The sequence below is a fragment of the Heteronotia binoei genome, chromosome 1, assembly GCF_032191835.1.
Source record: "Heteronotia binoei isolate CCM8104 ecotype False Entrance Well chromosome 1, APGP_CSIRO_Hbin_v1, whole genome shotgun sequence".
Lineage (NCBI taxonomy): Eukaryota > Metazoa > Chordata > Lepidosauria > Squamata > Gekkonidae > Heteronotia > Heteronotia binoei.
This window is the reverse complement of record NC_083223.1, coordinates 266,329,231-266,354,101: the sequence shown is the minus strand read 5'-3', so window position 1 is coordinate 266,354,101 and position 24,871 is coordinate 266,329,231. Positions and strand designations below refer to the sequence as shown.

General features: G+C 51.3%; 1 protein-coding gene across 1 annotated transcript in view; it reads left to right on the top strand.

Moving 5' to 3' along the window:
* The window catches only part of ADAM15 (ADAM metallopeptidase domain 15), a 128,180-nt gene that overhangs the window by 95,797 nt on the left and 7,512 nt on the right, over positions 1-24,871 (top strand). Inside the window, exons 21-23 of the mRNA XM_060255328.1 lie at positions 9,364-9,441; positions 12,608-12,679; positions 14,963-15,078. Coding sequence (XP_060111311.1) covers positions 9,364-9,441; positions 12,608-12,679; positions 14,963-15,078 — 266 coding nt within the window. The remainder of the gene's footprint in view (positions 1-9,363; positions 9,442-12,607; positions 12,680-14,962; positions 15,079-24,871) is intronic.

Genomic DNA, 24,871 nt, shown 5'->3' with positions numbered 1-24,871 from the left:
GGAAGAGTGCCGTCTCATAGGCCCTGCGGAACTGTACGAGCTCTCGTAGGGCCCTAACTTCTACCGGCAACTCATTCCACCAGCGTGGGGCCACTACAGAGAAGGCCCTGGCTTTAGTTGTCATGAGCCTGGCCTTCTTAGGGCCGGGGGATTGAGAGGAGATTTTGTGACCCAGACCAAAGTGCTCTCCGGGGAACATGTGGGGAAAGGCGGTCCCTAAGGTATGCAGGTCCCTGGTCACATAGGGCCTTAAAGGTAAGAACAGAACTTTGAAACGAACCCGGTATACAATAGGCAACCAGTACAGCGCCTTCAGCCCAGGTTGAATAAGCCCCCGTAAGGGAAGGCCCAATAGCAACCTGGCTGCCGCATTCTGCACTAGTTGAAGCTTCTGGGTTTGGGGCAAGGGCAGCCCCATGTAGAGGGCATTGCAGTAGGCAGGGGAGGGACCTCATCAAGAGATAACACCATAGCGCGGGGGTGGCCAACGGTAGCTCTCCAGATGTTTTTTGCCTGCAACTCCCATCAGCCCCAGCCATTGGCCATGCCGGCTGGGGCTGATGGGAGTTGTAGGCAAAAAAACATCTGGAGAGCTACCGTTGGCCACCCCTGCCATAGCGTTCTCCCCCCCCCCTCCAAAGCAGCCATCTTCTGGAGATCCAGGTTTGTTGTAGTGCTTAAGTGTGCGGGCTCTTATCTGGAAGAACCGGGTTTGATTCCCTCCCCGCCCCCGCTTCCTGATGACCCTGAAGCCGGGGGAGGGCCTCCAAACCAGGGGATCCCCCCCCCCACCTGGGGACTGCATACACACACACAGGAAACCACCACAGATGGACTGAACAGCACGAATTGCCGGTGAACAAGTCTTAAAGACCACTTAAATCCTTTGCAAACCATAAGAACATAAGAGAAGCCATGTGAGATCAGGCCAGTGGCCCATCCAGTCCAACATTCTGTGTCACATAGTGGCCGTAAGAACACAAGAGAAGCCATGTTGGATCAGGCCAGTGGCCCATCCAGTCCAACATTCTGTGTCACACAGCGGCCAAGTATATATACACACACACACACACACTGTGGCTAATAGCCACTGATGGGACCTCTGCTCCATATTTTTATCTAACCCCCTCTTGAAGGTGGCCATGCTTGTGGCCGCCACCACCTCCTGTGGCAGTGAATTCCACTTGTTAATCACCCTTTGGGTGAAGAAGTACTTCCTTTTATCCGTTTTAACCTGTCTGCTCAGCAATTTCATCGAATGCCCACGAGTTCTTGTATTGTGAGAAAGGGAAAAAAATACTTCTTTCTCTACTTTCTCCATCCCATGCATTATCTTATAAACCTCTATCATGTCACCCCTCAGTCGACGTTTCTTCAAGCTAAAGAGCCCTAAGCGTTTCAACCTTTCTTCATAGGGAAGGTGTTCCAGCCCTTTAATCATTCTAGTTGCCCTTTTCTGAACTTTCTCCAATGCTATAATATCCTTTTTTTCATAGAACACATCAAAAGAGCATGTTATGCTCCTCGTACATCACACACATCATTCGTATTCACTGTGACGTAGCCGTGTTTCTTTCACAAAACAGCATCCGTTTTGTGAAAGAAATGCAGCTGCTTTGCAGTCTACAAGCGCTACCTGGCAACATCACCCATCAGAGAAGAAGAGTTGGCAACCGGATTTTGTGCCGGCTGTGCAAAGCGTGGCGTGACGACTGCAGGACACGCTAATTATTGCAGGTGCGCGGGATTGTAACTTTAAGAACTTTGATAAGGGTTCATGTTCTAAATGCAATGATAGGAATGCTGTAGGTAATATATGAGAAGCATAACATGCTCTTTTGATGGGTTCTATGAATATAATGGAAGAGCCCCGTGGCGCAGAGTGGTAAAGCTGCAGTACTGCAGTCCTAAGCTCTGCTCATGACCTGAGTTCGATCCCAGCGGAAGCTGGTTCAGGTAGCCGGTTCGTGGTTGACTCAGCCTTCCGTCCTTCCGAGGTTGGTAAAAGGAGTCCTCAGCTTGCTGGGGGGGGAGGGGAAGCATAGAGGACTGGGGAAGGCAAGGGCAAAACACCCCGTAGAAAAAGTCTGCCATGAAAATGTTGTGAAAGCAACATCACCCCAGAGTCAGAAACGACTGGTGCTTGCACAGGGGACTGCCTTTATCTTTTTATGAATATAATAGAATTTGGTTTGTGTTATGTATTGAACATAAGCGGTTATGCAGCATGGCGATCGCTACTGAAGGCGACCCCTGGGTCCCCGGATGTAGCTCGCCAGACGCCCCGCCCATCCAGATCTGTGGCGGGAAGTTTGACTGACCAGGATTGGCCCGGTCAGACGAGGGGGCCGTTCCGGGTAATGTATATAATCAGGACCCGGCCCGCGTGTTCCCTCTCTTGTGATGTGCTACTGAATAAACCACGTTGCCTTCAAACCGTCTCGGTTCTCAGTACATTACAGTTTGCGAAGGACTTAAGAGGTCTTTAAGACTTTTTCACCAGCAGTTTGTGTTGTTCAACCCTACTGGGGATTGGCAACCCAAGATCCAGGTGTTACCAGGAAGTTGGCACCCCCTAAGCAAGTTCCAGCTCGTGTCCGCGGAGACTCTCAAAAGCCCCTATCCCGATAATCTTGTTGGTTTCTAAATGTGCTGCCGGGTTCAAATCTCGCTGGTCTGCGGTAGACTGACATGCTGAACTCTCTGAAACGATATAAAAGAACAGATACAGGTGGGCAGCCATGATGGTCTGAAGCACCAAAGCAAAGTCTGTGTCCGGGGGCACCTGGAAGACCAACGAAGTTTTATTCTGGGTATTAGCTTTCATGCGCATGCCAGTTTGAGAGCCAGTTTGGTGTAGTGGTTAAGTGCACAGACTCTTATCTGGGAGAACTGGGTTTGATTCCCCCACTCCTCCACTTGCAGCTGCTGGAATGGCCTTGGGTCAGCCATAGCTCTGGCAGAGGTTGTCCTTGAAAGGGCAGTTTCTGTCAGAGCTCTCTCAGCCCCACCCACCTCACAGGGTGTCTGTTGTGGGGGAGGAAGGGAAAGGAGATGGTGAGCCGCTCTGAGACTCTTCGGAGTTGAGGGCGGGATACAAATCCAATATCTTCATCTACCTCACAGGGTGCCTGTTGTGGGGGAGGAAGGGAAAGGAGATTGTGAGCCGCTCTGAGACTCTTCGGAGTTGAGGGCGGGATACAAATCCAATATCTTCATCTACCTCACAGGGTGTCTGTTGTGGGGGAGGAAGGGAAAGGAGATTGTGAGCCCCTCTGAGACTCTTCGGAGTGGAGGGCGGGATATAAATCCAATATCTTCATCTACCTCACAGGGTGTCTGTTGTGGGGGAGGAAGGTAAAGGAGATTGTGAGCCCCTCTGAGACTCTTCGGAGTGGAGGGCGGGATATAAATCCAATATCTTCATCTACCTCACAGGGTGTCTGTTGTGGGGGAGGAAGGGAAAGGAGATCGTGAGCCGCTCTGAGACTCTTCAGAGTGGAGGGCTGGATATAAATCCAATATCTTCATCTACCTCACAGGGTGTCTGTTGTGGGGGAGGAAGAGATTGCGAGCTGCTCTGAGACTCTTCGGAGTGGAGGGCGGGATATAAATCCAATGTCTTCTTCTGTCGTCTTGTTTTTTGAAAAAAGAAAAACAGAGGCTAGACGGCCGCCTGACAGCACTGCTGACCCTGTGAAATTAGGCAGCTCATGAGCAATGTTCCCTCTAAGCCGTGGAGTCTCGTGAGCAAAAATTCTACTTTGTGAGCTTCTGGCGTTAAAGCTGCGAGTTACTGGCATGAAAGTTGTGAGCCGCTGCATAAACTAGTGAGCTCTGGGGTCGTCCTTCCTGAGCTAAGATGAAAATGTGTGAGCTGGAGGCGAAAAATCTGTGAGCTGGCTCACTGCTAACTCGGCTTAGAGGGAACCCTGATCATGAGGAGGAGGGCAGGAAGGGTTGCATCAGGGCTTAGTTCTCTTAGCCGCTTCTTACACGCCCAGGGCGCGATACTGTTTGCCACTTTGGGGTCAGACTGCAATTTTTCTTCAGGCCAGTTTGGCCAGGGATCCTGGAGCGTTTTTTGCCATCTTCTGGGCATGGAAAGGGAGTCACTGGGGGGGGTGTGGGTGGGGAGATATTTGTGAATTCCCTGCATTGTGCAGGGGGTTGGACTAGATGACCCTGGAGATCCCCCTGGAGGTCCCTTCCAACTCTGTGATCCTGTGATTTTTCAGATACATTAATCCAAAGAAGTGTGCATGCACAAGAAAGCTTATACTAGGGTTGCCAATCGATCCCCCTGTTTGGAGGCCCTCCCCCTGCTTCAGGGTCATCAGAAAGTGGGGGGGGGGAGGGGAGGGAAATGTCTGCTGGACACACTATTATTCCCTATGGAGATTTATTCCCATAGAAAATAATAGAGAATTGATCCGCGGGTATCTGGGGCTCTGGGGGGGCTGTTTTTTGAGGTAGAGGCACCAAATTTTCAGCACGGCATCTAGTGCCTCTCCCCAAAATATCCCCCAAGTTTCAAAACGATTGGACTAGGGGGTCCAATTCTGTGAGCCCTCAAAGAAGGTACCCCTATCCTTCATTATTTCCTGTGGAAGGAAGGAATTGAAAAGGTGTGCCGTCCCTTTAAATTGATGGCCAGAACTCCCTTTGGAATTCAATTATGCTTGTCACAACCTTGATCTTGGCTCCACCCCTAATAGATAGATAGATAGATAAATTTATTGTCATTGTTCTCAACAAAAGAGAGCAACGAAATGAGGTGCTCTTCCACAAACATACCAACACATCAAACACACATATTCATAAACTATTTAAATACATCTAAAACCATTTAAACCATTTAAACCCATCTAAAACAGATAATCATTCATAAAACCATTAATGTCTCCTGGCTCCACCCCCAAAGTCCCCAGATATTAGGGTTTGTAGAATCTTTCGGCTCAAGTGCCGTGTTCTACTGGAGAAAGTTTTTCTTCCATGCACAGCAGCCAAGAAGGTCAGAGCTCCTGCTCCGGCTGCAACGCCACTGAGGATGTTCTCCGCAGCTGAGAACGAAACGTCTGGAAGAAAAACTTTCTCCAGTAGAACACGGCACTTGAGCCCGAAAGATTCTACAAACCCTAATGATGATGCCAGCTGTGAAAACCTGAAATCTTTGGTCCCCAGATATTTCTTAAATTGGACTTAGCAACCCTAGCTTATACCCAAAATTAAACTTTGGTCTTTAAGGTGCCACTGGACTCAAACTTCGTTCTGTGTATCTGAAGAAGTGTGCACGAACACGTAAGCTGACACCCAGAATTAAACTTTGTTGGTCTTTTAAGGTGTCACTGATCTCAGACTTTGTTCTATATTAAAAAACAGTCATTTTAAACGAGAGAGGTTTATTCCCTCCCCCTCTTGCACTATGCCCTAAAGTTGCAGCAGATGCCGTGTTAGAAGAGGTGTTCTGTCAGGGGAAATAATTTCTTTAAAGGCCAGATGTTTCACCCTTTTCCCAAGACCTATCTGCAAAAGTATAAAAATGGCTTCTAGGGCTTTTTGCTAGGAAGGCAGGCAGTTAATTCAAGAATGATTTGTTCTGATACCAGGGCACTGTAAGTGGCCAGTGAGCTGCCACGTTTAAACTGACGCAGAGTCCGTTTTTAATAGAGGAGTGTAAGCAAGGTGTGGCCAGGCTCTGATAACTCAGAGAAGCATTCGTTCTAGCATCAGACATACCTTTTCCCCTGCCTCTAGCTCACCGAACACTTCGAAGGACATAACCTTTAAATGAGATGCCGGTGGCTCCATTGTGCGGTCACGTCCTGGAAGCCTAAAGGTCGTGAGGTTAATTTGGGGTAAGGGTTAGACAGAAGGTCAGCAACATCAAAAAAATATATATATATATGGAAAACTAATACAGGAAATTGGCTCAGCTATGAGAACTTCGTTATCGATGTGGTCAATCTACTTCACGCTCAGCCGCTGGAAAAAGGAAAGGATATTGGATCTCTTAACCTCAGCTAGCTGATAATGAACCGAATCTCTCTCTTAACATTTCTTTTTCATGTAGCGGGGCACGTGCCTCTTTTGACAGTGTCCTAGAAGAGGCCTTTGCCGTCTCACATGCACAAGAGAGGGGGTGCTTATTTTTATACTGCATTAGAAGACGACGACGATGATTATGATATTGAATTTATATCCCCCCTTATACTCTGAATCTCAGAGTCTCAGAGTGGTGACAATCTCCTCTATCTTCCCCCCCACACCACAACAGACACCCTGTGAGGTGGGTGGGGCTAAGGGAGCTCTCGCAGTAAGGACAGCTTTTATGAGAGCGATGGCTGACTCAGGGCTATTCCAGCAGGTGGGGAATCAAACCCGGTTCTCCCAGATAAGAGTCTGTGCACTTAACCACTATGCCAAACTGGCATTTCTCCTGTTTTTCTCACAATGAAGGGCGATCTCTCACATAAGGTGGCACTTGGCTTATTTTTCCTGCCTTTAGTACTAAAAAAAAAAAATTAAGATTTTCTTGTCTTAAATCTGTTGCTGTGTGAGGATTTGGAATAAGGGGGAAATCCCTTTGGCCGTAAAATGGAAGTGCGCTTGCGAAAAGTTCTTGGAGGTCAGAGCTGGTGATGGACCAGGTTTTGACAGCGCCCTCAAGCTTCTACAGCATGCTAGTGCAGCTTCTGTTGCCTCCTGAAAAGTTAGATCTGTCCTGCTTCAAATGCCCCGAGAATTGAAATTCTATGCTGAATGTTGCATAACAACACACACACACACACATATATATAAATAAATAATTTTTGGCCACTGTGTGACACAGAGTGTTGGACTGGATGGGCCATTGGCCTGATCCAACATGGCTTCTCTTATGTTCTTATGGCCACTGTGTGACACAGAGTGTTGGGCTGGATGGGCCATTGGCCTGATCCAACATGGCTTCTCTTATGTTCTTATGGCCATTGTGTGACACAGAGTGTTGGACTGGATGGGCCATTGGCCTGATCCAACATGGCTTCTCTTCTGTTCTTATAAGAGAAGCCATGTTGGATCAGACCTGTGGCCCATCACACAGTGGCCAAAAAAACCAGGTACCATCAGGAGGTCCATCAGTGAGGCCAGGACACTAGAAGCCCTCCCACTGTGCCCCCCCAAAGCACCAAGAATACAGAGCATCACTGCCCCAGACAGAGTTCCAACAATACGCTGTGGCTAACAGCCACTGATGGACCTCTGCTCCAAATGTTTAGCCAATCCCCTTTTGAAGTTAGCTATGCTTGCAGCTACTACCACCTCCTGTGGCAGCGAATTCCATGGGTTTATCACCCTTCGGGTGAAGAAGGACTTCCTTCTATCCGTTCTAACCCGACTGCTCAGCCATTTCATTGAATGTCCACGAGTTCTCATATTGTGAGAAAGGGAGAAAAGTCCTTCTTTCTCTACCTTCTCTATCCCATGCACAATCTTGTAAATCTTGTATTCTGGGTGCTTGGGAGGGGCAACAGTATGAGAACTTCCAGTGCCCTGGCCCTACTGATGGACCTCCTGATGGCATCTGGGGTTTTTTGGCCACTGTGTGACACACAGTGTTGGACTGGATGGGCCATTGGCCTTATCCAACATGGCTTCTCTTATGTTCTTATGTAGTGTAATTTAGTAGATGTTCAGATAATTCACATCCACAGAGAGTGACAGACAGATGCACACAGTCACAGCGTCTCAACTTCACTCTGAGAGCCAGAGTGTGCATGGATATACCCTCTGAGCTATGACGCGATTGTTCCTAGAACCCTGCTGTGATGGTGTGAATGAAACACCGTTTCTGAGCCAGGAAGCTGCACAGCTTTCCCATGGGTTGCAAATGCAGTGTAACGTTCCTGTGAAATACCTGTTGCGTTTGGCGACCTAGTAGACAGGACAAGAAAACTATCACAAAGGACTGTTATGAGATTAAAATGGCTTTTTCCTAAAAGGAAAGTCAGGCAAGGCGGGGGAATGGGTTAGTTATACCGTTCTTTTCCTGAGGAATCCGTCTTTGACGCCGATGGGCTTAAAAAGGGAAGAGAACTGCCCCAAACCAGACCTTTGCAACTAGAATGATTAAAGGTTTGGAACACTTTCCCAATGAAGAAAGGTTAAAATGCTTGGGGCTCTTTAGCTTGGAGAAACGTCGACTGCAGGGTGACATGATAGAGGTTTACAAGATTATGCACGGGATGGAGAAGGTAGAGAAAGAAGTCCTTTTCTCCCTTTCTCACAATACAAGAACTCGTGGGCATTCGATGAAACTGCTGAGCAGTCAGGTTAAAACGGAAAAAAGGCAGTACTTCTGCACCCAAAGGGTGATTAACATGTGGAATTCACTGCCACAGGAGGTGGCGGCGGCCGCAAGCATAGATAGCTTCAAGAGGGGATTGGATAAGCATGTGGAGCAGAGGTCCATCAGTGGCTATTAGCCACAACGTATTGTTGGAACTCTCTGTCCGGGGCAGTGATGCTCTGTATTCTTGTGCTTGGGGGGGCATAGTGGGAGGGCTTCTAGCCCCACTGGTGGACCTCTTGATGGCACTTGGCGGGGGGGGGGGTTGGCCACTGTGCGACACAGAGTGTTGGACTGGAAGGACCATTGGCCTGATCCAACGTGGCTTCTCTTATGTTTTTTTGTTCCTTCCTCCCTCCCTCTGGATCTCAAACATTTGATGTCCATGTCTTGAGGCTCTCAGACATCTGACATTTATTCTATGTGGCTTGTACATTCAGCAGATTTGGCCACTCCTAGTCTAGAATGAGTGACCCTGGGAGATGCAGAAAAGAAAGTTGCCTGTCGACGCCTTTCCCAAGGGACCAGACTAGTCCTTTGAGGGAGGAGAGGTTCAGTCATGACAACCTCCAGGGTCATCTAATCTTTCCCCCTGCACAGTGCAGGAAATTCAGACCCCATTGTTGCCTCGTCGTTCGTTTGTTTTGAAGTGGGTATTAAAACCTTGCAAAATGCTTTCCTTGATCTGGGAGCCTTTTCCTCGGTCCATAGAGGGGGTGGGGTGGGCTCAGGGGGAGCAAAACAGCACTCTGCACATGCTCGGAGCCCTCCTTTCGTAAGGCTTGCGCCTCGTGTTCCCTGCCGGGGCAAGCAGTGCTGGATCTGACCCTAGGGCTCAGAGGTCACCCCGAAACGGGTGCGAACGATCGGTTTCTCTCAGTTTCTCTCTTGCTCTTTCTCCTGCTGTATGCACGTTGCATGAATGCACGTCTCGCCTGCATGTGTCGCCAGGCATGCCGCAGGCCTCTAACTCCCTCTGCCCCCCCCGTCTCTCTTTCTTTTCTTGTGGCTCCTCTTTTCCCCCTTTCTGCAAGCCCGCCCCCCTCGGCGACGCACGGCCTGATCCTCCGTCCAAGCCTCTTCCTCCCGACCCGATCCCCAAGGGTCAACAGGTAACGAACCAGGGTCGACGGCGGGGGAGGGGTGGGGGAGGACTGGGGTGGCTGTGACGCTCTTCTTAACACCTGTGCATGTCCCTTACTCTCTGTGTAGACCTACCGGGGGGGGGGGGAAGCTTAGGGATCCGGTCTCCCCACCTTTCCCCAGGCTTGGAATTAGTGCGGTCTGGAAAGTCACTTTCATGCAATATTAGGTTGCAGGGCCTTTTTTTGTAGCAAGGAGCTCCTTGGCATGTTAGGCCACGCCCCCCCTGGTGTAGCCAATCCTCCAGGAGCTTACAGTAGGCCCTGTACGAAGAGCCCTGTAAGCTCTTGGAGGATTGGCTACATCAGGGGTGTGTGGCCCAGGGATGGAATTCTAGCAGGAGCACTTTGCATATTAGGCCAACGCCCCCTGATGTAGCCAATCCTCCTGGAGCTTACAGTAAGCCCTGTATGAAGAGCCTTGTAAGCTCTTGGAGGATTGGCTACATCAGGGGTATATGGCCCAGGGATGGAATTCTAGCAGGAGCTCCTTGGCATATTAGGCAACGCCCCCTGATGTAGCCAGTCCTCCAGGAGCTTACAGGAGGCCCTGCACGAAGAGCCCTGTAAGCTCTTGGAGGATTGGCTACATCAGGGGTAATGGCCCAGGGATGGAATTCTAGCAGGAGCTCCTTTGCATATTAGGCCACACACCCCTGATGTAGCCAATCCTCCAGGAGCTTACAGGAGGCCCTGTAAAAAGAGCCCTGTAAGCTCTTGGAGGATTCGCTGCATCAGGGGTATATGGCCCAGGGATGGAATTCTAGCAGGAGCTCCTTGGCATATTAGGCAACGCCCCCTGATGTAGCCAGTCCTCCAGGAGCTTACAGGAGGCCCTGCACGAAGAGCCCTGTAAGCTCTTGGAGGATTGGCTACATCAGGGGTATACGGCCCAGGGATGGAATTCTAGCAGGAGCTCCTTGGCATATTAGGCAATGCCCCCTGATGTAGCTCAATCCTCCAGGAGCTTACAGGAGGCCCTGCACGAAGAGCCCTGTAAGCTCTTGGAGGATTGGCTACATCAGGGGTGTGTGGCCCAGGGATGGAATTCTAGCAGGAGCTCCTTGGCATATTAGGCCATGCCCCCTGATGTAGCCAATCCTCCAGGAGCTTACAGGAGGCCCTGCACGAAGAGCCCTGTAAGCTCTTGGAGGATTGGCTACATCAGGGGTGTGCGGCCTAATGTGCCAAGAAGCTCCTGCTACAAAAAGAGCCAAAGTAGCTGAGTTGACTTGCCAGCACTCTGGCTTGCTCTGTGGTTGGTTCACTTGGGGGGCAATTCATCCCGCCTTTTCCACCAGGCCAGTCCCGGCTCAGGCAGTAGCTGTAGAGATGGAACGGTCCTTAGAAAACCAGTGAGCTCATTCCCAGCAAGGGCTGCCGGTTGAGTGCCAGATTTTACGGCTGCTGCCCTCTACAGGTGGAGATGGAAAGTGCCATCCAGCCTCAGCTGACTTCGGGCCACCCGGCTGAGTTTTCAAGTCGAGAGGCGTTCAGCGGTTGTTTGCCCTTGTCTGCCTCTGCGTTCCGATCCTGGTGGGTCTCCCATCTCAGCGCTAACCAGGACCGACCCTGCAGCCATGCAGTTCCACCTCGACGGAGGTCCTGCAGTTTCCCACTAATTAGATCTTCCGGAGCTGAGTTTGGCCCCTCCGCTGCCCTTTTCCAGACCAGCAAAACTGCATTTTTCCCAAGTCTGATTATTGCAAATAATGCCTCTCTAGCCTGCCTGGAGACGGCAGCAGCTTTCTAAGATCTCCAGGAGGCCATGGCCCTCCCAGTGCCTGCTGCAGGGGTGTGTGAAGAAGCCAGGGATTGAATTGAGGACCTGCCACATGCCAAGCAGAAGCTCTCGGCGTGTGGCACGTCACCCCAAGGCAATTTGAACCAGCAGTCATTGTTCCAACATCCAGCCTGCTTCCCCCCACCACCCCCTCTTAGGTGACAGCTGATCTTAGACTTAGCCAGGGCTTTTTTGGGGGGAGCAGGAAATCCTGGAGAGCCACTTTGGTGTAGTGGTTAAGCGTGCGGACACTTATCTGGGAGAACCGGGTTTGATTCCCCACTCCTCCACTTGCAGCTGCTGGAATGGCCTTGGGTCAGCCATGGCTCTCGCAGGAGTTGTCCTTGAAAGGGCAGCTGCTGTCAGAGCTCTCTCAGTCCCACCCACCTCACAGGGTGTCTGTTGTGGGGGGAGAAGATATAGGAGATTGTAAGCTGTTGTGAGTCCCGGATTCAGAGAGAAGGGCGGGGTATAAATCTGCAGTCTTCTTTGCATATTAGGCCCCACCCCCCTGATGGAGCCAATCCTCAGAGAGCTTACAGGGCTCTTAGTACAGGGCCTCCTGTAAGCTCCAAAAGGATTGGCTACATCAGGGATGTGTGGCCTAATATGCAAAGGAGCTCCTGCTAGAATTCCACCTCTGGGCCACACACGCCTGATGTAGCCAATCCTCCAAGCGTTTACAGGGCTCTTTGTGCAGGGCCTCCTGTAAGCTCCAGAAGGATTGGCTACATCAGGGGGGCGTGGCCTAATATGCAAAGGAGCTCCTGCTAGAATTCCACTTCTGGGCCACACACCCCTGATGTAGCCAATCCTCCAAGCGTTTACAGGGCTCTTCGTGCAGGGCCTCCTGTAAGCCCCAGAAGGATTGGCTACATCAGGGGGGCGTGGCCTAATATGCAAAGGAGCTCCTGCTAGAATTCCACTTCTGGGCCACACACCCCTGATGTAGCCAATCCTCCAAGCGTTTACAGGGCTCTTTGTGCAGGGCCTCCTGTAAGCTCCAGAAGGATTGGCTACATCAGGGGGGCGTGGCCTAATATGCAAAGGAGCTCCTGCTAGAATTCCACTTCTGGGCCACACACCCCTGATGTAGCCAATCCTCCAAGCGTTTACAGGGCTCTTCGTGCAGGGCCTCCTGTAAGCTCCAGAAGGATTGGCTACATCAGGGGGGTGCAGCTTAATATGCAAAGGAGTTCCCGCTACCAAAAAAAGCCCTAGATTTAGCAGGGGGCAGATCTCAGCAAACCAGGCCCCCCCAATGGCTTTTGGACCCCCTCCCCTTTTATGCACACTGTCTGTACCCCAGCATGTCTTCTCTGCCTCTTCTCTCCCCTTCCTCTTTCCGCCCAGGCTGCGGCCACGGACAGGCCAGCGCCTCCTACGCGCCCGCTGCCCGCCGACCCCATTCCCAAAGCTGCACAGGTAACCGGCACCGCCGTCCTGCTGTGTGTGGTGCTATTGGACGATGTGGGGAGGGAGGCGGCAGCTTTGGCAACTCATTCAGGAGGGGGGAGGGATACAAAGGTGAAAAGAGGTGCTGGCATGAGACCGATTTCCCACTAGCCTTTTGCCGCTCTCACGCTCCTCTTCTCTGCGGGGCTTCCGTCGGATTTCACACTATCTGCCCCGAGGCTGCAGCTAGCTTTGGCTTTTTCGCGCGGCAAACGGAAACCTCTAAAAACCAGTTTCCGTTTGCCGCGCGAAAAAGCCGAAGCTAGCTGCAGCCTCGGGGCAGATAGTGTGAAATCCGACAGAACCCCCCTCAGAAGAAGATGATGATGATGATGATATTGGATTTATATTCCACCCTCCACCCCGAAGAGTCTCAGAGCGCCTCACAATCTCCTTTAACTTCCTCCCCCACAACAGACACCCTGTGAGGTAGATGAAGATATTGGATTTATATCCCGCCCTCCACTCCGAAGAGTCTCAGAGCGGCTCATAATCTCCTTTAACTTCCTCCCCCACAACAGACACCCTGTGAGGTAGATGAAGATATTGGATTTATATCCCACCCTCCACCCCGAAGAGTCTCAGAGCGCCTCACAATCTCCTTTAACTTCCTCCCCCACAACAGACACCCTGTGAGGTAGATGAAGATATTGGATTTATATCCCGCCCTCCACTCCGAAGAGTCTCAGAGCGGCTCATAATCTCCTTTAACTTCCTCCCCCACAACAGACACCCTGTGAGGTAGATGAAGATATTGGATTTATATCCCACCCTCCACCCCGAAGAGTCTCAGAGCGCCTCACAATCTCCTTTAACTTCCTCCCCCACAACAGACACCCTGTGAGGTAGATGAAGATATTGGATTTATATCCCGCCCTCCACTCCGAAGAGTCTCAGAGCGGCTCATAATCTCCTTTAACTTCCTCCCCCACAACAGACACCCTGTGAGGTAGATGAAGATATTGGATTTATATCCCACCCTCCACCCCGAAGAGTCTCAGAGCGCCTCACAATCTCCTTTAACTTCCTCCCCCACAACAGACACCCTGTGAGGTAGATGAAGATATTGGATTTATATCCCACCCTCCACTCCGAAGAGTCTCAGAGCGGCTCATAATCTCCTTTAACTTCCTCCCCCACAACAGACACCCTGTGAGGTAGATGAAGATATTGGATTTATATCCCACCCTCCACCCCGAAGAGTCTCAGAGCGCCTCACAATCTCCTTTAACTTCCTCCCCCACAACAGACACCCTGTGAGGTAGATGAAGATATTGGATTTATATCCCGCCCTCCACTCCGAAGAGTCTCAGAGCGGCTCATAATCTCCTTTAACTTCCTCCCCCACAACAGACACCCTGTGAGGTAGATGAAGATATTGGATTTATATCCCACCCTCCACCCCGAAGAGTCTCAGAGCGCCTCACAATCTCCTTTAACTTCTTCCCCCACAACAGACACCCTGTGAGGTAGATGAAGATATTGGATTTATATCCCGCCCTCCACTCCGAAGAGTCTCAGAGCGGCTCATAATCTCCTTTACCTCCTTCCCCCACAACAGACACCCTGTGAGGTAGATGAAGATATTGGATTTATATCCCGCCTTCCACTCTGAAGAGTCTCAGAGCGGCTCACAATCTCCTTTACCTTCCTCCCCCACAACAGACACCCTGTGAGGTAGATGAAGATATTGGATTTATATCCCGCCCTCCACTCCGAAGAGTCTCAGAGCGGCTCAGAATCTCCTTTACCTTCCTCCCCCACAACAGACAGCCTGTGAGGTAGATGAAGATATTGGATTTATATCCCACCCTCCACCCCGAAGAGTCTCAGAGCGCCTCACAATCTCCTTTAACTTCTTCCCCCGCAACAGACACCCTGTGAGGTAGGTGGGGCTGAGAGGGCCCTCACAGCAACTGCCCTTTCAAGGACAACCTCTGCCAGAGCGATGGCTGACCCAAGGCCATCTCAGCAGGTGCAAGTGGAGGAGTGGGGAATCAAACCGGGTTCTCCCAGATAAGAGTCCGCACACTTAACCATTACACCAAACTGACCCCATTGACAGACCTCCAGATGGCACCTGGGGTTTTTTGTCCACTGTGTGACACTCAGAGGAGTGTGAGAGCGGCCTAAGGCGAGTGGGAAATCGGTCTGAGTCTCCGTTCCCTGCAGACCGTGGGGATGCTTGAGCATAGGTTATGAGTGACCACCTGGTTCTCCAAGGGACTCACACCTCCTCTGTTCACCACGCAGCCCCCTGGTCCCGCCAAGCCTCCACCTCCCCGGAAACCGCTCCCTTCGGACCCACCCCGGACAGAACCGTCTGCCGTGCCTACTTACAATCCTCAGGTCCTGATGCTGCCAGCCCGGTGAGTGGAAGGGGAAGGGGTGAGGGAGGGTGCCTCCTGACCAGTGTCCCCTCTAAGCTGAGTTAGCGTGTGTTGGCTCACATATTTTTAGCCTCCAGCTCACACATTTTTGTCTTTGCTCAGGAAGGATGACCCCAGAGCACGCTAATGGATGCAGGAGCTCACAGCTTTAATGCCAGTAGCTCACAGAGCAGAATGGAGCAGAGGTCCATCAGTGGCTATTAGCCACAGTGTATTGTTGGAACTCTCTGTCAGGGGCAAGTGATGCTCTGTATTCTTGGTGCTTGGGAGGGCAACAGTGTGAGGACTTCTAGTGTCCTGGCCGCACTGGTGGACCTCCTGATGGCACCTGGGTTTTTTTGGTCACTGTGTGACACAGAGTGTTGGACTGGATGGGACATTGGCCTGATCCAACATGGCTTCTCTTATGTTCTTAAATGAAGCAGTGTTGAGGCATAGCCAGCTTCAAGAGGGGATTGGAGAAACATCTGGAGCAGAGGTCCATCAGTGGCTGTTAGCCACAGTTTATTGTTAGAACTCTCTGTCTGGGGCAAGTGATGCTCTGGATTCTTGGTGCTTGGAGGGACACAGTGGGAGGACTTCTAGTGTCCTGGCCCCACTGATGGACCTCCTGATGGCACCTGGGTTTTTTTGGTCACTGTGTGACACAGAGCGTTGGAGTGGATGGGCCACTGGCCTGATTCAACACAGCTTCTTTTACATTCTTAATTTTTGTTCTCAAGATCCTGCAGCTTAGAGGGAACATTTCTCCTGACTTACTTTTCCAGTTGATGGAAGTTTGTGTGAGGGGCGGGGGGCAGATTGCATATACTTCGGGGGGGGGGGGGGGTGTAGCTTTATGACAGAGCACTTCCTTTGCATGCCAAAGTTCCCAGGCTCAGTCCTGAGCATCTCTAGTTCAAGAGTCTTCAGCTGCCGTTTGTTTTACCCACCTGGGGACATAAGGGGTAACGGAACAAACAGCACTATGAGAGGCTATTGAGGGGTGCTGCATAGCGGTGGGGCCGCGGCTCAGGAACATCTGCTTGGTGTGCAGAAGGTCTGAGTTTCAATTCCCATGTCAGGGTTGGCTTCTGTTAGCCCTGAGGATAGATTTCCCCCCCCCCCCTTTTGAAAGACTGGTTTAATGTGTTCATATGAACATATGAAGCTGCCTTCTACTGAATCAGACCCTTGGTCCATCAAAGTCAGTATTGTCTTCTCAGACTGGCAGCGGCTCTCCAGGGTCTCAAGCTGAGGTTTTTCACACCTATTTGCCTGGACCCTTTTTTGGAGATGCCAGGAATTGAACCTGGGACCTTCTGCTTCCCAAGCAGACGCTCTACCACTGATCCACCGTCCCTCCCCTTCGTTGCGTGAGGGCCAGCATGGTCCGGTGGTGAAGAACTCCAGCTGGTGCAGAATGCGGCAGCACAATTGCTGACTGAATCACCGTACGGGCGAGCAGTCGGCCGATGCTGTGCAGTCCGCGCTGGCTACCGATCGAGTACCGGATCCGCTTCAAGGTTTTAGCGCTGACGTTTAAAGCCTTGCGCGGCCTGTCGGCCAGCCAACATCTTCTGACCATTCCTGGCCCAAGGGACGTCTGGCTTGCCTCGACCGGGGCCAGGGTTTTTTTGACCCTGGCCCCAGCCTGGTAGAACCAACTCCCTATGGAGGTTCGGGCCCTACCGGATCTGTTGCCATTCTGGAGGGCCTGTAAGACGGAGCTGTTCCGCCAGGCCTGTGGCTGAGGCAGGCTGATGTCCTTGTACCATCAAATTGGTCTCCCAGCACCGTTGCTTAAACGGCCGATACAGTTGACATCCTTGGAAACCTAAAGCTGTACTTAATTGCTATGTCCACACCATCCCGTGCCGCTTTAAATCGATTCTGAGCTAATGGCTTAAGCAGTTTAAATTTTAATCTGTTTTTAACAGTTCGATTGTTTTCTTAGTATTTGTTTGACTGTTGGTTTGATAGTTTTATTGCGTTGGAACCCGCCCTGAGCCCATTATGGGAAAGGGCGGGCTATAAATCCACAAAAATAAATAAATAAGAGTGAGACCAGGATCTGGGAAACTCATGCTTGAATCCCGGCTCCAACGTGGAAGTTCCCTGTGTGACCTTGGGCCAGCCACAAACTCTCAGCCTCGCCTACCTCACAGGGTTTTTGTGAGGACAAAAGGGAGGAGAGGGGAATGATGTTGTGTAAGCTGTTTGGGGTCCTCGCTGGAGAGAAAAGTGAAGGTATCAGGGAAGCCGGCAGTCATTCCAAATCAGGCAATTTGTGGGCATTGGAAAGAAAATCATCCTTGCAGCTGTGAAGGTCATAGAATCATAGAGTTGGAAGGGACCTCCAGTGAGTCAGTTTGGTGTAGTGGTTAAGTGCGCGGACTCTTATCTGGGAGAACAGGGTTTGATTTCCCCACTCCTCCACTTGCAGCTGCTGCAATGGCCATTCAGAACATAAGAGAAGCCATGTTGGATCAGGCCAATGGCCCATCCAGCCCAACACTCTGTGTCACACAGTGGCCATAAGAGCATAAGAGAAGCCATGTTGGATCAGGCCAATGGCCCATCCAGTCCAACACTCTGTCTCACACAGTGGCCAATATACTGTCCTTTTCCCATCTCTCAGCATTTCATTGTGTTCAGTTTCCCTTTCCTGGTGTGGCTGCTGCTGGCATCATCGCCAAATTTGCCCCTCTCTGCCTCTCCCCCGCAACTTTGTCCAAGGGGCTTTTGAGAAGGGGCCTGTAGGCTGCAGCGGGAGGGGGCCGCGGGTGGTGGGGGTGGGTGCTCTGACTCGGAGATAATTTGCAAGGTGGGCCCCGAGATTTTGACTGCTTAGGGACTCCACAGGGCTTAATCTGGCACTGGTTCTCGGGCCACAGAAAACAACTCCACACCATCCACTATATGACAGCCCTTCAAGTACTTGAAGATGCCGATCTCTCGGTCATCTCCTCTCCAGGCTGAACGTACCCTGCTCTTTCAGACTTTCCTCGTAGGACTTGGACGGTCCGTAGCCGTTTTCACACCAGAGGTTGGGGGAACCTCTTTCTTCCAGTCCTGGTGACATCTGCCAGCCTAGGCAGGGGACATTTTGTTTCACGCCTTAGGGCTTCGCTGTACATTGAGGCCTTCTGGAGGCGGCCATCTGCCAATGATGCGCAGGCGAGGAAGAGACCGCATCCGCAGCTGCACTCTCCAAAGCTGGTGACGAGCACCTTTCCTCACGTCTGGCGTGTCCAGTTCTGTCCCCCTGGCAGTAGGGAGACAGCTGCCTTCCAAAGCAGAAATCTTTGCCGTGAAGGAGAACTCTGGTCACTGGAATGCCACAAGAAAATGCAAACGTGGGCTTTCCCATGAAACCACAGCAGAATAACTTGTTTTAAGAAGAAGACATTGGATTTATATTCTGCCCTCCACTCAGAGTGGCTCACAATCTCCCTTATCTTCCTCCCCCACAACAGACACCCTGCGAGGTACGTGTGGCTGAGAGGCTCTCTCAGAAGCTGCCCTTTCAAGGACAACCTCTGTGATAGAAGAAGAAGAAATAATTGGATTTATACCCCACCCTCACCCTTCATGCTGAATCTTAGAGTGGCTTACAATCTTCTTTACCTTTCTCCCCCACAACAGACATCCTATGAAGTAGGTGGGGCTGAGAGAGCTCTGACAGAAATGGCTCTATCCAGAACAGCTCTGACAGAGTTATGACTGACCCGAGACTGCAGATTTATACCCCGTCCTTCTCTCGGAATCAGAGACTCAGAGCGGCTCACAATCTCCTTTATCTTCCTCCCCCCACAACAGACACCCTGTGAAGTGCGTGGGGCTGAGAGGGCTCTCACAGCAGCTGCCCTTTCAAGGACAACTCCTACAAGAGCTATGGCTGACCCAAGGCCATTCCAGCAGCTTCAAGTGGAGGAGCGGGGAGTGAAATCCGGTTCTCCCAGATAAGAGTCCCCGTACACTTAACCACTACACCAAACTGGCTCTCCTTTACTTATTTTACTTCATTTCTACCCTGCTGTTGCCTGCAACGAGGACCCAAAGTGCCTTAACATCATTCTCCTTTCCCCCCCTCACAACAACCGTGAGAGGTTGGATAGTCTTGAGTGTGATTGGCTCAAGGTCAACCAGCAGACCTCCAGGGCAGAGTGAGGAATCCAACCAGGTCTCTCAGAACCCCAGTCTATCACTCCAGCTGCTGCCCCACCCTGGCTCTCGGTTTAGCTGCTCCACCCCACCTTTCTCCCCAGCGGGAGGACCCCCCCAGCAGCTTGTATTATTCTCCTTTCTTCCTTTTTATCCTCACAACAACCCTGTGAGGTAGGCTAAGCTGAAAGGGTGTGACTGGCCGAAAGTCACTCAGTAAGCTTCCGTGAAGGAGTGGGGATTCGAACCAGCAAGAACTCCTTTGCCTATTAGGCCTCGCCCCCCCCCCTGATGTAGGCAATCCTCCTGGAGCTCTCGGTAGGCCCTGTAAGAAGAGCCCTGTGAGTTCTTGTAGGATTGGCTACATCAGGGAGGTGTGGCCTAATTCGCAAAGAGGGCCAATTTCGCACTCACCTTACGCCAGTCTGTCTTCTCAGCGCAGCGTCCTCCCGATTTCCCCCTATTTGCGCCGGGGCTGCAGCAAACATCGCGGTTTTCGTGCAGCAAACGGAAACTGGGTTTTAGCGGTTTCCGTTTGCTGCGCAAAACCCACAATGTTTGCTGCAGCCCTGGCACAAATAGTGGGAAATCGGGAGGACGCCGCGTTGAGAAGATGGATGTGAGAGCGGCGTAAGGGTGAGTGCGAAATCAGTCGGAGTTTCTGCAATTTAAAAAGCCCTTCGAACCAGGGTCTTCTAGCTCCAATTAGCAGAGGATGGTCTCGATCCGTCGACCTCTGGATTACAGGCCCAGCCCATTTCCACTGCGCCACTCTCCTGTCTGGATAAGCTTGAGAATCCAGCTCCTGGGCATTTTAATTGAGATGATGATCACAACCTGTCTTTTTCTGGAAACACTTCCGAGCAGCGGTGAGGGGTCTATTCAGTCCTCGGGCACTAGAAACTAAAGGAAATTTCTGGGCTATGTGTATTTATTAAACTGATGCTGCACCACGTATATAAACCTGCCTTATACTGAATTAGACCTTTGGTCCATTAAGAAGAAAAAGAAGATGATATTGGATTTATACCCCGCCCTATACTCTGAATCAGAGCGGCTCACAATCTCCTTTCTCTTGCTCCCTCACAACAGACACTCTGTGAGGTGGCGGGGCTGAGAGAGCTCTCCCAGAAGTTGCCCTTTCAGGGACAACTGTGCTGAGAGCAATGGCTGACCCAAGGCCATTCCAGCAGCTGCGAGTGGAGGAGTTAGGAATCAAACCCGGTTCATAAGAACATCAGAGCAGCCATGTTACATCAGGCCAGTGGCCCATCCAGTCCAACACTCTGTGTCACACAGTGGCCAAAAAAAAATTTGGCAGTGAATTCCACATGTTAATCACCCTTTGGGTGAAAAAGGACTTCCTTTTTTTCCGTTTTAACATCGAATGCCCACGAGTTCTTGTATTGTAAGAAAGGGAGAAAAGTACTTCTTTCTCTACTTTCTCCATCCCATGCATTATCTTGTAAACCTCTATCGTGTCACCCCGCAGTTGACGTTTCTCCAGCTAAAGAGCCCCAAGCGTTTCAACCTTTCTTCATAGGGAAAGTGTTCCAGCCCTTTAATCATTCTAGTTGCCCTTTTCTGGACTTTCTCCAATGCTGTAATATCCTTTTTGAGGTGCAGCGACCAGAACTGCACACAGTACTCCAAATGAGACCGCACCATCGATTTATACAGGGGCATTATGATACTGGCTGAATTGTTTTCAATTCCCTTCCTAATAATTCCCAGCATGGCGTTGGCCTTTTTTATTGCAAACGCGCACTGTCTTGACATTTTCAGTGAGTTATCTACCACGACCCCAAGATCTCTCTCTTGGTCAGTCTCTGCCAGTTTACAACCCATCGACTTGTATTTGTAGCTGGGATTCTTGGCCCCAATGTGCATTACTTTGCACTTGGCCACATTGAACCGCATCTGCCACGTTGACGCCCACTCACTCGGCCTCAACAGATCCCTTTGGAGTTCCTCACAATCCTCTCTGGTTCTCATCGCCCTGAGCAATTTAGTGTCATCCGCAAACTTGGCCACTTCACTGCTCACTCCCAACTCTAAATCATTTATGAACAAGTTAAAGAGCATGGGACCCAGTACCAAGCCCTGCGGCACCCCACTGCTTACCGTCCGCCATTGCGAAGACTGCCCATTTATACTCACTCTCTGCTTCCTATTACTCAGCCAGTTTTTGATCCACAAGAGGACCTGTCCTTTTACTCCATGACTCCCAAGCTTTCTAAGGAGCCTTTGATGAGGAACTTTATCAAAAGCTTTCTGGAAGTCAAGGTAAACAACATCTATCGGGTCTCCTTTTTCCACATGTTTGTTCACCCCCTCAAAGAAATGTAACAGGTTAGTGAGGCAAGATCTTCCCTTACAGAACCCATGCTGAGTCTTCCTCAGTAACCCGTGTTCATCAATGTGCCTACTCATTCTGTCCTTGATAATGGTTTCTACCAACTTTCCCGGTATTGAAGTCAGACTGACTGGCCTGTAATTTCCCGGATCTCCTCTGGAACCTTTTTTAAAGATGGGGGTGACATTTGCTACCTTCCAGTCCTCAGGAACGGAGGTTCTCCCAGATAAAAGTCCACTTAAAATCTCCTTTACCTTCCCTTCCCCACAACAGACACCCTGTGAGGTGGGTGGGGCTGAGAGAGCTCTGGCAGAAGCTGCCCTTTCAAGAACAGCTCTGCGAAAGCTACAGCTGACCGAAGGCCATTCCAGGAGGTGCAAGTGGAGGAGTGGGGTATCAAACCCGGTTCTCCCAGATACGAGTCCGCGCACTTAACCACTACACCAGTATTATCTGCTCAGACCAGCAGCAGCTCTCCAAATGGAGGTCTTTCACATCTCCTTTCTACCAAGAGCCAGTTTGGTGTAGTAGTTAAGTGTGCGGACTTGTATCTGGGAGAGCTGGGTTTGATTCCCCATTCCTCCACTTGCACCTGCTCGACTGGCCTTGGGTCAGCCAGAGCTCCCGCAGGAGTTGTCCTTGAAAGGGCAGCTTCTGGGAGAACTGTCTCAGCCCCACCCACCTCACGGGGTGTCTGTTGTGGGGGAGGAAAATAAAGGAGATTGTGAGCCGCTCTGAGTCTCTGATTCAGAGAGAAAGGCGGGGTATAAATCTGCAGTCTTCTTCCTACTGCCTGCTCCTTTTAACTGGAGATGCTACCAGGGATCGAACCTGGGACCTTCTGCATGCCAAGCAGAGGCTCTTCCTCTGAGCCGCAGCCCCTCCCAACCCATAGCCAAGATGCCGAAGGTGAATGGGTGAAAGGTGCAATGTTCAGGCCTCGCAAGCCGCGGCTGCCGTGCTGGCCAAACGTCTCCAATTCAGACTTGAAAACTTCCCCAGTGAATCAAGAGCCAAAAAGCTCAGCTTTTTGGAACACGGGAAGCAGAACGCAAAGACGGCAGAAGTACGTTTGCGGCGGATCAAGCTGTTCGTCGAATCAAAGCCGCGCCAGGCAGGAACGGCGGCCGGTTCGCTTGAGAGGAATGCCGGGCGGCCCGATTTGTTACGCTTTTTAAGGATCCAGCTGTTCGGCCTCAAATTGGCTCCCTGTGGGGCTTGCAGGAATAGAAATGCAATCCAAGTGACATTACAATCCCGTGAAAATCTGCCTTGGGGAGAGGGTTCTGTTTTAGACGACGATGGGTGTGAGGGGAGGCAGGCCTTAAATTAAGCTCACCGGAGCACAGCTCCTGAACCTTTCTGAGGGTTCCCCCTCTTCCTTCCCACCTACCTTGCCCATTGAATAGGAGGTGCAGCTGCATAACGATCGCTGGATTAGGAGAGCGGGCAGCCAGCCAGCCCCCAGGGGCTTTGCCACACCCCCAGCAGCCCTCATTAACCCCCGGAGAAGCCCATGTCACCCTTTCTCCACTTCTTATATGATTTTGGGCAGCGGGTGGCTTGCTGGCCTTTTGACTCTGGAGGAGGGCAGCCAAGGAGAGCCCCAGGCAAGTGAGGCCTGCTTGGGCTGGCTGGATTTCTAGCCAGCCCAAGCAGGCTTCGCTCACTCAGGGCTCTCCTTTCTTGCGTCAGGTTGCTTTTGGCTGGTGGTGGTGGGGTATATGCTAATGAGCTCCACCACCTTTTTTTCCTACAAAACGACCCCTGGGGAGGGGTGTCTGGCAGATACTTCTCCTCCCTTTGATGACCCTCCCCACTTGATGATAAATTAAGATTTTCTTTGCATTGTGTGTGTGTGTGTGTGTGTGCATGCATGTGTGTGTGAATGGCTGGAAGTCATGGCTGACTTCTGGCGACCCCTACTAGGGCTGGGAGGCAAGGCCATTCAGACAGGTGGCTGTTGCCTGCCTCTGCATGCCCAATGATTGAGTGAATTAAATTACTAACTTTTAAATTCTGGAGCCTAAAACGTAATACAGGAAGCGCCAGGGGGATAGCGGCAGGGAGTTCGACAGATAAAGGGTGCCGCCGCAGAGAAGTCCCTGTCCTTTATCGGCACCACCCACCTCCCCTAAGTCAACAAGCGCGTGCGCCGGGGTACCTCCAGAGCAGACTCTACCGTGTCTTCTTCCCACCCCCAGGTTGGAGCACCGTCCCTAACATGCGCTTTGGATCCTTTTCAGAAACCCTTTGCATGTCTCTCCCAACCAGGCACCGCCTTCGGCACCCAGCGTGGTACGAAACCCAGCCGCGCTGGCTGACGAGAGGCGAGAAGCCCAAGCCGTTTAGCTAAATAGGCTTAAAATTATGTCTGTGTTTGTCGGCCGCTTATTTACATATAAATGTGGGTGATTGACTGCGTCCTGCTAGGATCCTAGACTGCCGCGCCATGGAGACGCATGCATATGCATGCGCCTGCAGCAGCAGAAGCCCCGAGCGTTTGAGCAAAGCAGTTTTTATCTCCTGGATTCCTGCCACCGTCAGTCACATTACTTACCTGTCTGGATCCTCTAAAACTGTCCACTGGGGCCACGTCTCTTGGTCACGCTGGCCTGTTCAGTGCAGTGTGGCAGGCATCTTTCCAAGGATGGTGAAAACTCACGAATCCCACCTTCCGCCATGGCAGACGATTAGTTGGTCTGCTTACATTGGGGAGGGGCTGTGGCTTAGAGGCAGAGCCTCTGCTTGGCATGCAGAAGGTCCCAGGTTCTATCCCGGCATCTCCAGTTAAAAGGAGATGGGAAAGACCTCAGTAGGTGATGGGAAAGACCTCAGCCTGAAACCCTGGAGAGCCATAGAGAGAGGCTGTGGCTCAGTGGCAGAACCTCTTCTTGGCATGCAGAAGGTCCCAGGTTCTATCCCTGGCATCTCCAGCTAAAAGGAGATGGAAAAGACCTCAGTTGGTGATGGGAAAGACCTCAGCCTGAGATCCTGGAGAGCCATAGAGAGAGGCTGTGGCTCAGTGGCAGAACCTCTGCTTGGCATGCAGAAGGTCCCAGGTTCTATCCCCGGCATCTCCAGTTAAAAGGAGATGGGAAAGACCTCAGCCTGGGACCCTGGAGAGCCATAGAGAGAGGCTGTGGCTCAGTGGCAGAACCTCTTCTTGGCATGCAGAAGGTCCCAGGTTCTATCCCTGGCATCTCCAGCTAAAAGGAGATGGGAAAGACCTCAGTTGGTGATGGGAAAGACCTCAGCCTGAGATCCTGG